Source organism: Aulostomus chinensis, chromosome 16, assembly GCF_037954235.1.
Source record: "Aulostomus chinensis isolate RoL2024-O1b breed Wild chromosome 16, RoL_Achi_v1.0, whole genome shotgun sequence".
Classification (NCBI taxonomy): domain Eukaryota; kingdom Metazoa; phylum Chordata; class Actinopteri; order Syngnathiformes; family Aulostomidae; genus Aulostomus; species Aulostomus chinensis.
Genome location: NC_141335.1, coordinates 16,475,512 through 16,488,902, shown reverse-complemented (window position 1 = coordinate 16,488,902; position 13,391 = coordinate 16,475,512). Strand labels below are relative to the sequence as shown.

The following is a 13,391-nucleotide window of genomic DNA, read 5'->3' as shown; positions in this document are numbered from 1 at the left end:
TCATAAGAATAATACAAACATTTTATTAATCCCATACAGGGGAAATTTAAATAGTTTCAGCAGCATTTACAGAGGGAAGAAGAAAGGATAATATAAATTAAAATATTACATGAAAACTAAAATAAGTTATATTGGACAATTTACAAAAAAATATTTACATTAGATTGAAAAAATAGGAATGTTATTACACCTGTAATTGTACATTGCTGGAAAAACAGTGATGTGAAATGTTCATAGTGTGCAGTTGTACAGCCTAATGGCTGCAGACAGGAATGATCTGCTATATCGCTCCTTGCACTGAGGGTGCAGCAGTCTGGAACTGAAGGAGCTGCTCAGGGTCTCCACAGTGTGGTGGAGGGTTTGAGAAGTGTTTTTTTATGATGTCATCTTGGCCAACATCCTTCTGTCTGCCACCTCCTTTATGGAGTCCAGTGAACAGCCCAGGACAGAGCTGGCTCCTCTCACAGTTTGTCCAATCTCTTCCGGTTCCTTTCTGTGACTAAGCTACCCCAGCAAACGATGGCATGGCACACTGCAGAGGCCACCACATAAAAAATCCAGGGTAGGGCCCTGCTAACCCCAAAGGACCTCAGTCTCCTTAGCAGGTGGAGGTGACTCACGGCTGAACTAAGGTGGCCATTTCCACATCACCAAAAAGGAGGACACTGTGGCATTTAGTGAAGAAAGAAAAATCGCATCATACAAATCTGGTGTACTCCCCATGACAATATAATTTTGTACATGATAATGATATCATGGTACAGTGATTCTGAGGTACTATGTTCATCACAAATCAATTTATCTATGATATATCATGATGTAGTAACAGAAGAGGAAAAAATATTGCTGATAAAGTGAAAAATATTTGTTCACAGTAGTTGTATATATTCAATACATCTGTCTTGCAAAGTACAGTGCCACAAAGCAGAACATTTATGGCCTTAAATGTGCAAATTAAATATACATACAAATTAATAAATATATAAATAAATGCAAAAATACACATTTCAGTTCTAAATAGAAAAAAAAACTTATTTTACAGGCAAGCCTTTCAATTCCCGTCTTTCTTTTTCGCTAACGTCCACATCACAGAAACAAAGTACGCAATACGCATGCAAATCGTCTTTGCTACAATTGTTGACAAACGTGTGCTCTCTTGACCATTCGATATTGAATAAGGTCCATCTTTTCGGGCATGTTAACATTCCCCTTATGAGATGAGACGCCGGCACAGCTAGCACTTGGGAAAAGGGGGCGGCTTGTTTACATTTTCAACCAATGACAAATCAGATAATTGAGTGACACCGTTTTAGCCAATCATTTTTAACCAGCCATTGGATGATATGCTGCGTTGCATTCATGTGCAACTCCATAAAGCAGGACAAATGAGCGTCCTACTTGAGGCTGCGCAGGACGCCGGACAAGACATTTGAATTCCGGACTGTCCATTCCGGACTGTCCTGCCTAAATCCGGACGTATGGCCACCCGAGGCAGAACACGGACTGCTAACAGCTCAAAGTCTCCACTGCAGAGCTGTTCCTTAGAAAAACACAAACAAACCTCCGCCACTCTCCGGTCCGCGCTTATTAGAGAAAATCGTTCCAGGGTGACAACAGAGTCAGGTACGTCCTGGTTCAGCCATGTTTCCCTGAAGCACATGAGGTTACTCTCCGTGTACTCTCGCTGCATCCTTGTAAGCGCCGACAGTCTGTCCATCTTGTTAGAGAGACAGCGGTTTATGCATGGTTTATACTTCCGGTTTCTCTCTCGGGGCTTGACTCCGGCCCTGAACCCTCTCCAATTCCTTCTAATTTCCACTGGAATCTTTGACGTTTAAGCATGATTTAGCCTAGAGGGTTGGAGGGCTAACAGCTGTTCCCGGGAGTAAAAAATGGAGCCATGGCATGAAGGGGTCACCTTGGGCAGACTCAAAAAGTAAAAAAAAAAAAAAAAAAGTAGCGCAAAAGTTACCAGACTGAAAACCCGAGGTACGTAATTCCATAGGGCTTTCATAAAGAGGGATTAAAAACAAGAAAAAGAATAATAAATACTAAAAAACACTAATTGAGGGAAGAAACATGAGAGCTGTTGCAACTCACTGCCACTCACACGGAGCCATATTGACATTATTCATTCAAATTACATGTTTTAATTATAAATTATCACCAACCCCATGCACTACCGCAATATCACAGACCAATATATGTTCAATGGACCACTGGTTGAGAAATACTACTTTCTATGCAGGGGGTATGCAGTCATCTGTTGTGGTTCTTCTCATTAAGGGTAAGACAATTGATGGCCTAAAAGATGTAATTTAATTACTTTTTTAAAGTGGTTTATCTTATGTGCAGTCAAATGCATGTTAATGTCTCAGTGCAGTCAGGAAGTACTGCTGTGGCTCCATCCTTTCTATGAGCTTTTTATGTAAATTAGACAGGGTGTGGTCAGAGGTATTCTTTTCACCTGGTCAGGCGTAACCATACTTTGTCAGCCCTTCCCTGAAACATTACAAGAATGACTCCATGACTCCTATTCTCATACAAACACAGCTGTGAAGGAAGGCTAATGAATGGTGGAGCTGCTGAATGGTGGATTTTAGGCCTTTGTTCTGGAAAGACTGGCCTGCATTGCAAGGTTTGGTGAACTACTTTAAATAATCAGTGTGCTATTTAGAACAAAGTATTAAAAGAAATATTTATACCATATTCACCATAAGTTACAGAAGCTTTTTTGTTTCATAATAATTCCCTAAGATAAAAAAGCCCTGCACCTGTCAGACCAACCTGCTTTTTCATCCTCCACCTTGAACCTATTCATACGATACTGAAATTATGGAGCGTCTGAAGTTAGTTCTGCAGTATTTCCAGTCCAACTCAGAGTCCATCTCCAATGGGATTTGTATCATACTTGCATTAGTCAGCGTTAAGCTCTACACCAGCTTTGATTTCAACTGCCCCTGCCTTCCTCAGTTCAACAAACTGTACTCTCTGGGAGTGATGATTATTCCTCCCATCATACTTTTCTTCTTGGGGGTCCTAGTTAATCGACATACAAGTGTCATGATGGATGAATGGATGAGACCCGTTGGGAGAAGATCCAAAAATCCTGCTGTGGTTAAGTAAGTTCAACTCTTTGATTTGTGCACATTTATCAGTTGTGTCAACCAACACAGAGAAATTGCTCCATAAAAAAGCTGAACCAAAACTCTCATATATCCCTTTCACATTGGAAACGCATATCAATGCGGGTTTTTGTACCTGCATTTGCTCTCCATTAGGGCGCATTCAAGCTTCCAGCAGATGTGGATCTGAACTCCTGCTGTGGAGTTTTTCTCTCTTGTACGTCATCGCGCTGACAACGTCATCATTACACATAAAAGTGCGGCGTGTCTGAAAATGCCGGTGATCCTGTAAATCACCGTCGCTGCGTCAGAATTGCCAAGTAGGTCAGATCGTAGGTCGCAGAGTAGGTCATAGGCTGTTCGAAACCACAACTAGCGCGAGTAGCGACCTACTTCGCAACCTAAATTCCAGCCTAAACACCACCACCAATCTAGGGGGCATTTTGTTTTCATAATCTTCGCTCAGTTCTTGTTTATAATGTTCGGTTTAAAAATAATATAAAACATATATAATAAAAATAATATAAAACATATTGCCCCAGGAATTACCATCAAAATAGCCTCGCTTGTTTGTTGTTGTTTGTGTGTTTGTTGACTGTAGCTGTTCAATGAAAATAATTCCATATATCCGCTTCCGTGGAAGTCGGCCCCCGTTCTTCTGTGAGAAAATCCGGAAGTTGTCGTTCACTCCGAGGAAAAAAAAACAAATATTTTTGATACTTTATCTTTTGATTAATAAGACAATCTACAAATTCATTTAATTTCTGGATGTTTATTCTACCTACAAAGTACATTTGTAACCATTATCGATCTAACAATCAGCATTAAGAATATAAACGATGATTCAAACTAATGGGCGCGGTCTGCTGACGTCACAGAGGCTAACTCATGCACTCATAGGTGGCCTTTTAGTTCTACCGTTTCACGCTATATTTACAGATTTATTATTGAGTGGAACAAACCACACTTATGTCTGGGTTAATCAAAGATATAATTAAAGTTTTTTGTAAAATTTATCCTTATTGTTCTTCATATATTATGCTGGTAATGTCATGTAATTTCTTTTCAAATGTAATTTTTTTTCGTTCCGATATGTGTATTTTTACTGCTCCAACAAAGCTGTTCCTCTTCATGGGTAAATCAATCATTCAGGCAATCAATAACTGAATGTCTCTGATGCATGTACAGTGTGGACTGCATGACAACAGATGCGATCCTTATGGAGGACAGAACAACGTACTAAAATTTCAACTTCCTAGGTTAAAAGAGAAAAAAACTATCCTGATTTTGCCCAGTTTCACAAGGGGATAGTTTTTTCTCTTTTAACCTAGGAAGTTGAAATTTTAATATGTTGTTCTGTCCTCCATAAGGATCGCATCTGTTGTCATGCAGTCCACACTGTACATGCATCAGAGACATTCAGTTATTGATTGCCTGAATGATTGATTTACCCACGAAGAGGAACAGCTTTGTTGGAGCAGTAAAAATACACATTACATTTGAAAAGATATTACATGACATTCCCAGCACAAAATATGAAGAACAGTTAGGATAAATTTAACTTGCCAAATAGTTTGGATTTCTTTAATTATATCCTTGATTAACCCAGACATAAGTATGGTTTGTTCCACTCAATAATAAATCTGTAAATATAGCGTGAAATGGTAGAACTAAAAGGCCGCCTCTGAGTGCACAAGTTAGCCTGTGACAGATGTGACGTCAGCAGACCGCGCCCATTAGTTTGAATCATTGTTTATATTCATAATGCTGATTGTTAGATCTATAATGTTACAAATGTACTTTGTAGGTAGAATAAACATCCAGAAATTAAATGAATTTGTAGATTGTCTTATTAATCAAAAGATAAATTATTAAAAATATTTGTTTTTTTTCCTCGTAGTGAGCGATAACTTCTGGATTTTCTCACAGAAGAACGGGGCTGACTTCCCCGGAAGCAGATGTTTGTAATTCCTGGGGCACTAAAATCCATTTCATATTATTTTTGTTGAACAGCTGTAGTCAACAATCACACAAACAACTACAAACAAGCGAAGCTATTTTATTTTTGATGGTAATTCCTGGGCCAATATGTTTTATATTATTTTTATTAGTCAACAACCCCACAAATATATCATCAACTCAGATAACGACGCAATGTAACAACAAAATACAATGACATAAACGCCATTTAGGTTTCCGTGGTTTGAACCATAACAACTGCAGAAAAAATGACACTGTAACGACTCTTTTCCGAGAGGTGAAAGATTCATCGTAATAACGAACAAATCAAAGATTATACACAAGAACTGAGCGAATATTATGGAAATAATATGTATATGTCTCGCCAGAAATGTCCTTAAAATGCTTTTTTAAAAATCAAACCTATCTTGAAATGACGCTCGTCCGTAATGGCGTCCTTAGCAACCACCATAGCAACAGCAGAAACGTGACACTGAACCGACTCTCTTCCGAGATGTGAAAGATTCATCGTAATAACGAACAAACCAAAGATTATACACAAGAACTGTGCGAATATTATGAAAATAAATGCATATTTCTCGCTAGAAATGTCATCAGAATGCTTTATTAACTCAAAACTATCTCGGAATAAGGCACTTTCCTCTGAAAAATGGCAGGAGCGGCCGCCATGTTTTTTGTTTAGAGAGGCCCGCATGAAAGAGTCACATGACCTACCAGCATTCCAATAGAAAAGAATAGGGGGAAAAAAACGTACACATTTCACAATTTTTAGGCCTTTATCGTAGAACTGATACGTTTTGCACTGTGGACAAACGTAGCCTTTTTACGTTTTGACATGAGACTGGGTTGTTTTCAAAGCTTTCTTGCGGTTAAGTCCGTCGATAATATTGTAGTAGTTTTCCAGTTCATTTCGAAAATGATTGAAGCTGGGTTTGGAGTCAGTCCATTTTTTCTTGTGTATGTGAAATTTACCTAAGAAAAGAAGCAACTGAACAAAAAAGATGAAGTCTTTTTCTTTCTGTTTCTTTTCAAAACAAATAAAAATGTCTTTTCCCTCTAAGTGGATTGTTTGTCCAGTTTTCTTATTGATGTAATTTTGCACATCCCTCCAGAATATTCTAACATATGTACAATCATAAAATAGATGGCAAATTGTTTCTTCCTCAGATCCACAGAAAACACAATAATATTCAATATCAACATTAAATCTTTCTGGGGTTTTCTTGGCTGGATAAATTTTATGCGTTATTTTAAATGACACCTCTTTAATCTTATTATTCAAACAAAATTTATCCCCAACTAGCCAAATTTTCCGTCAGTCAATATCCCCATACCATGCAGACCAGAATAGTTTTGCTGAGGGTACAGTTACACTCAGCTGGAGGCTCCTAATGAATTTATTCAAACATTTATTCTTCATAATATCATTCCCTCCGAGAAACAAAGTGTTCTTTAGTGGATCTGTTGTAACACCAGTTGTTCCCCTAATCAGCTACCCTGCCCTCCTTGGTATGGCATCAAAGACCACTGAATATTCTTTGGGGGTAATTGGCAACCTAAATTTATTAAGGAATTTCTCATACCTGAGTAATTGTCCCCCAGCATTCACCAGTTGATGAGCTGAAACAATTCCCTTCTCCACCCATTTTTCAAAGTACAATGATTTGTTTTTATACTGGGATATTCTTGTTTTTCCAGATGTAGTATCTTTTTGGAGAGAAGTTATGTTTGTACACCATTTTCCATGCCAGCAGCGCTTGTTTGTGAAAGTTGGCTAATTTAACATGTAATTTATCACTCTTATAGTCACACTTTAACAGCAATTTTAGACCACCAACAGAGTTAAAAAGTATTCCATTTATTATCTTTTTCTTTGATCAAATTAGTTAACCATTTTACTTTGAACATATTGTTTAGTGTTTGAAAACTTAACACCTCAAGACCTCCATCCCATCTTAAGTTACATAAAATGTCTTTTTTAACTAATGCGATCTGTTCCTCCAAATAAAATTAAATAAAGTTTTATCTATATTTTTGTATATTGCAGCAGGCATTTCCAGTGATAAAGACACAAATACAGTTCGGGATATCCCCGGACAGTAAAACTCTGCTATTCAATGAAAGATCTCTCATCAACCACATGTTAAATTTCTTAGCAATCTGTTCCTCTATAAGATCAAAGTTTAAGTCACTGCGAAGTTTTTCATTTTTATCAATAACAACACCCAAATACTTAACAGTTTTCTTTACAGGGATACCATTCACTTCAAGTTGATCACATACCTTTATCAGAAATAAAACAGATTTGTTCAGATTCATTTTTAAAGCTGATACAACAGAGAACTCCTCAATACAATTAACAGCTTTTATCACCTCTTGCCTGTTAGATAGAAAAACTGTGGTATAGTCGGCCAGTTGGGCTAATTTAAATTCTCTACCCAAGGCTGTTATACCTTGGAATAACCCTTTTTTAATATGAACAGCCATAATTTGGGTTACAAGGAGGAACAGGAAAGGACTCAGAGGACATCCTTGTCTTATTCCCCTACAGATGTAGGATCATCTAATATAAAATCATTGTAATCAATCTAATATTAATAGGATATTATTACATATATTTCTTCCAGGCATAAAGCCTGATTGTTCTTCATCAATGATATCATCTAGTCTAAATTTTAATCTTTTAGCGAATATCATGGCAAATATTTTGGCATTGTTGTTTAACAGACTGATAGGTCTCCAATTCTCAATACTCAATTTATCTTTTTTTGGTTTAGGAATCAGTTTAATGAGACCTTGACAAAGAGCTGGCAGAAGTTGTTCTTTTTCTATGGCTTCTTTAAAGATCTCAACTAAAAATGGGGCTAATATTTCATTTAATTCTTCATAAAATTCAGATAATAACCTTTCATTACCTGGAGATTTGCTATCTTTTAGAGACTCTGCATTTTTTTTTTTTTTTACCTCTGTTAAGCTAACCCCTTGATCACACTCAGTTTTAAAGTTGTCATCAATACTTTTAATGTTCTTCTTAATGTCTTGAAGAAATAAATCAGTGTTACCTTCATTTTCAATATCAACAGCATGTAATTCCTGATAGAAATCAGCTACATTCTGGGAAATATATTTTTCATCCTCACATACAGTACATGATTATTAATCTGAGGTCTACAAAGAGAGGCTAACTCGAAGTTCCTTTGTTCCAAATTAAAAATGTATTTTGTGTATTTTTCCCTTTTTCTAGCCACTTCCTTCGAGACCTGACGAAGGCCCCCTGGCCTTCTCCTCACACATTCTATCTAGTTCAAGTTGTGAAGCTGACAATTCATTTAGTTCTTCTCCACATAAACTTACTTTCTCTGATAGTCTTATAATACTTGTACTTTTCTGATGTTCTCTTTCTCTATGTGCTTTGACAATTTTTTTCCAAATGTAATAGCCATTTTTCTAATATCATACTTCAATAGTTCCTAATATTCCCCCAAACTGTTAAATGAGTTTACTTGCCTCCAATATTTTTCAATTATTTTTTGGGCTTCATTTTTAAATTGCTTATTCTGGATTATTATTCTAGTCAGTTTCCAGTAGTCCCCATTAGAGGTGAGTCTAGTTGCCGCCATATTGTCTTTAATAGTGACAGCCTGATGATCTGTTCAATTATTACTGACTCCAGCTTATCATCTATATCTGATGAGATCAACCAAAAATCTATACGGGATTGTTGGGATCTATCTTTATTACTCCAAGTATATATATTTTTGGTTTGGGTTTCTGTGCCTCCAGATGTCAATAAGACCCATTCTGTCACAGACATTCCCTAATTCGTTCATCACTCTGTCCTTAGGAGGCCATCGGTCCAAACTTTCATCAATAACTTTTTTCTTCTTCCCCAATGACATTTTTTGCTAAACTTTGCATGTGGTCCGACTGGTGTTATGGCACCTCTGTGCCATAATGTTGCATAATACAAATACACCATTGATTGATTAATTAATTAATTGCTAAAAATAAAAAGTTTACTTTTCCAAACTTGTATTAAACTCTTTGTATGTTTCAGACATTTTGGATATGCTGTGGATTAAAAGTTATCACAATAATTGTGATTACACATAAAATGCAAAAGTTATGGACTTTACTTTTGAACCAAATGCTGTGGAGTATCTCATCAACAATTGGTCCTGTTAATGTTAAACAACACTCAGTTGTTTCTGGTGACCTTATGAGTCTTCTTGCAAAATTCGGCGCAAAGTCAAACTTTTGTTGTGCACGCTTGTAATCACATCCCCTGGGCTCCAGGGTTTGACTTGTCAGGGCTTGAACCCCAGTCATACTTGCTTGCCAATCTAGTTTAAATGAGGATTTTTTTTTGCATTTTCTGCTGAACTGTTTCATCAGCACATTTTAAACATTATACCTAAATGGAAAATGTGCTACTTCCAATCTAATGAAGCCATTTTAATCAAATGTCTTTGCTAAAAAAAAATTTTTTAAAAATCCACTGAATTTCACTGTGTTTTTATATACAGTGCCTCTTCATTTTGCATTCCAAGAAAGAAACCAGATATGACTACATAAGTGCATCACTGGTGCACAACCTGAATACATGGGGTAAATGCAAAGCTTAAAGAAGGACAATGTTGGTGCAGGTTTGCACAGATTAAATAGTGAATAGGTTTTTGAGAACATCTGGGCTAATTAAAAGTGTAATAGAGCAGAGCAACAGTGGATGACACAATCGAGAGGGAAGCGTCCATGTAATAGTTTATTGGATGACAATTTCCTTTAAACTCCAATACTGAGGAAATTTTAGAGAATATACATGTCTTTTCCAAAGGATTTTTTTTAATCACATTTCTCTCTGTCAGGTACCTGTTCTCAGCTATGGTCCAGCGGGCCCTGCTGGCACCAATGGTATGGATACTTGTCACTTTGCTGGACGGAAAGATCTTCATCTGTGCCTTCAGTACGAGTGTTGATCCTGCACTTTTCTCAGGTATCTCCAAATATATAGAACGTTCTAAATAGGTAATCAGTGCTTTTAGTAATACAGTATGTCTGTTGTATATGTCATAGTACTGGTCTCACTAATGTCTGTTGTGTCCTTGCTCAGGTTTTCCCAACAACACTGGACTGGACATCATCAAAATCATGGCCAAAGTGCCCTGCAAAGAGGATGTCATCTTTAGGAATAGTTCTTTTCGCAAAGCAGTCTCTCGTTATGTTCGCTGCTATTCACAAGTAAACTAGTACACTGAAAGCATACCTACGAATCACTTTCAGCACTTTCAATGATGTACATAGACTTTGCAGTTTAGAGAAGGAATGAAGAAGGGGAGACTTTTCCATGTGCATGATTAGGACTTAGTGTAATATAACTCAATGACATATTTAAGGCCCTGTGAAACGGATGTCAAAGTACTTTATGTCTGTCCATATTTACATGTTTCTAGTAAAATCATGAAGCTAGGGATGGACATGTCAATATAGACTGGTGATTACACAAATTAATAGCGCAAAATATAGGCTGAGGATTAAAACCAGGAAAACTTGTTTAATTTTTGTGGGATATTTACTGTTGAACCAATTCATAACAGAATATCAAAGTTTCCTCGGCACACTTGGCATGTAGAGATCCATGGTTTTATAAATTCACAATGAGGTCTTAGAACAATTTAATTTTTAAATGGAGATGGAGCCATTTAGCAGAGCTGAATGCATTTATTTTTTGTGACTGGTCATACTGCAAGTGGACTGGCCTGGTGGGATGATCCATATCTCGCAAGCTTGAAAGCTAAGCAGTTGTGTCTGAATCGCTGCATATCTAATGATTAAGAGGGGGCTGAAGACTTACTTTGACAGACAAGGTCCCCCAGGCATTCCACCTAACAAAATATTTCATGCCATCACATTTTTGAAAATGTATTTTCTGTCAAGATACTTTACTTGTGCGGATACTGCTGAGACCTTGCATAATAATCTAGTACAATGAGTTTTAAAACACATTATTGTGGTGCCATTTTCAGTTTGCTTCACCATGTCTTTTTTGGCTGTGTGTCGCTCACCTTCCTGTCTAGGCTATTGGCTGGTCCATCCTCCTCTTCCTGATTGTACTGGGAGCAATGGGACGCCTTATCAAGCCCTGTTTCGATGACCATGCAACCTTCCTGCAGACACGCTATTGGAGTAACTACCTTGATGTGGAGCAGAAGCTCTTTGATGAAACCTGTGTCCTCCATGCTCGAGACTTTGCCAAAAAGTGTGTGGTCCAGTTCTTTGAAACCATGAGGGATGATGACACAATCCATCTCCACCACCATCCACTGTTTTTCAAATATTCCACAGAGGAGCACGAGGAGGACGAAGAGAGACTTCATGGGATAACAAAGCAAGAGCAGGTGGACCAGCTGCTCAACCAGTGGTATTGTAATAAACCTGAACTGGATGTCACCACAATAGCTTACAGACCCAAGATGTGTTTTACCCTGAAGGACCATGAAGTAAAGACTTTATATTCTGATGTATAAAACACAGGTCTGTGTGAATCAATTCAATAATTCACTGAATTTACTGACACTTGACAGTGCTTTAAAGATACAATTGAACAAACTACTGTATAGGTGTGTCAAAAAATGTCCTGTAACAAAAGGGCTACATTATCATGATGATGATTGCTTTATCAAGACCCCAGACTTCAGACTTCATGGCAGTGTGTGCTGCATTAATGGAGAGCCCTTGTAATGCCATTAAATCAGCTTAATTTTATGAGTGATGAATATGTTTAAAGCAGAGTTACTCAATAAGAATATGCATTTGGTAACAAAATTATAACAATTTTCTACATTGCATACATTTTCATGAACATATTTTCTTCTTTTTTGTGTTAATTTGTACTTGATCCATCTGTAGCCCTGTACAAATATCACATAAATTACATAGCATTAGAAATAATAAAAAGTTCATTAATAGAGTTCATAATAGTTAAAAATGGTCAAAATGTGAGCTGTTTATTAGCATATATATGTAAAGTTTAATAAATAAGACTATTTACAGTTATAAATTCATATAAGGTCTTTAAGTTCATTGAGTCTGTAAAATATTTGTGATCTGAGAAAATGGATAGAGGAAGACGCCGTGTTTATGTGTAGCCTAAGGTATTACCTGTCTATCATTTCATTCCTGTTAAGAGCTGGCATGCCAATCACAGGAAAGTCACAGTACTGTGCGTTCACACCGAACGCGAATTCACCATTCGCACGAACAGTTTCCAATCGAAGTCTATGCCAAACGCGCGAATGACGTGAATTTTCAGTCTGGCGGCGCGAATGGCGCGAATTCATGCATTCGCCCCATTCGCGCCATTCGCGCAAGTTGAAAATATTGAACTTTGGCGAAAAATTTGCGTCAAGACAGCCAATCAGCATTGAGGATGTCCCGACGTCACGGCTGACTGTGACTGATAAGATGGCGGACAAGTTGATTGTGGCTATGTGTGGAAACCCGGTGTTATATGACAGTACGTGTCAAAATTACAAGAACCAGTTGAATAAATTGGTGTCCATTCGTGAAATTCTGTCACCGATCCTAGCTAGCTGGTCGTCAAACTGGCCAGTCGTCATCCGAAAATACCGCTTGAAGCGGCGGTTATCCAGACGGGCCCCTGGAGGAGCTAGGTTCACGAGCGGTGAAATTCACCGAGCTGAGCTCGCCTCTAGATGGTGTTGATAACCCAGATACGACGGCGTTTAGTTTTCCGACGTATTTCTGCCTTCCACGGCAGGTACAACGCAACAGTTCTGTGAATATTCATGGTGAAATGGCGGAAAGAAACGTTGCCGGAAATACTCTCTACTCGGGCAGGTGAGCGAATTCGCATATTCGTGCGAATGACACAAAGGGACACTAAAATGATCCGGCGTGAAAATCGCATTCGCATTTGGTGTGGCGCAGGTTCGTGTGGAAGAGTAAGCACGCACGAGGAGAGAAACAGATCGACCAGAGAGCTAAGAGAGGAGGCATCGTTCGTGTGGGGAGCATTTAAGTTTATTGTGGAGGTCAACTACTCGTGGTCCCAATTAGTGATGTGATGATAACTCACTCAAGGCGTGTATTGACACACTACCCAAACTGTGTCGGCACTGTATTGACACTGTGATGGTCACTCAACAGTGACCCCTGCAGTAGTTCTAAAATCATTGCAGGTAAACAAAATGAAAATGAGATGGAAAAGCTTACATGCTGCAAACCCAACATCAGCCTGTGTAATAATATTTAATCCCCAGTCCTTTA

General features: G+C 37.9%; 1 protein-coding gene across 2 annotated transcripts; it reads left to right on the top strand.

The window, feature by feature from the left end:
* The first annotated feature begins 1,388 nt into the window (after positions 1 to 1,388).
* Positions 1,389 to 12,171, top strand: calhm3 (calcium homeostasis modulator 3). Of its 2 annotated transcripts, XM_086181442.1 has the most exons (5): positions 1,389 to 1,623; positions 3,044 to 3,122; positions 9,971 to 10,098; positions 10,216 to 10,343; positions 11,180 to 12,171. In XM_086181442.1, exons 1-5 carry the CDS (start codon positions 1,479 to 1,481, stop codon positions 11,627 to 11,629), a joined length of 930 nt encoding a protein of 309 aa, XP_086037568.1. In that variant the 5' UTR covers positions 1,389 to 1,478; the 3' UTR covers positions 11,630 to 12,171. The 2 variants fall into 2 exon arrangements, with proteins under 2 accessions (XP_086037568.1, XP_086037566.1); XM_086181440.1 differs by having other exon boundaries at positions 1,485 to 3,122.
* The last annotated feature ends 1,220 nt before the right edge of the window (positions 12,172 to 13,391 follow it).

Coding starts and splice junctions, on each gene's coding strand:
- calhm3 (XM_086181440.1), top strand. CDS start 2,836: ATGGAGCGTCTGAAGTTAGTTCTGCAGTATTTCCAGTCCAACTCAGAG. Junction 10,099..10,215: donor TGATCCTGCACTTTTCTCAG/GTATCTCCAAAT, acceptor GTCCTTGCTCAG/GTTTTCCCAACAACACTGGA. Junction 10,344..11,179: donor ATGTTCGCTGCTATTCACAA/GTAAACTAGTAC, acceptor CTTCCTGTCTAG/GCTATTGGCTGGTCCATCCT.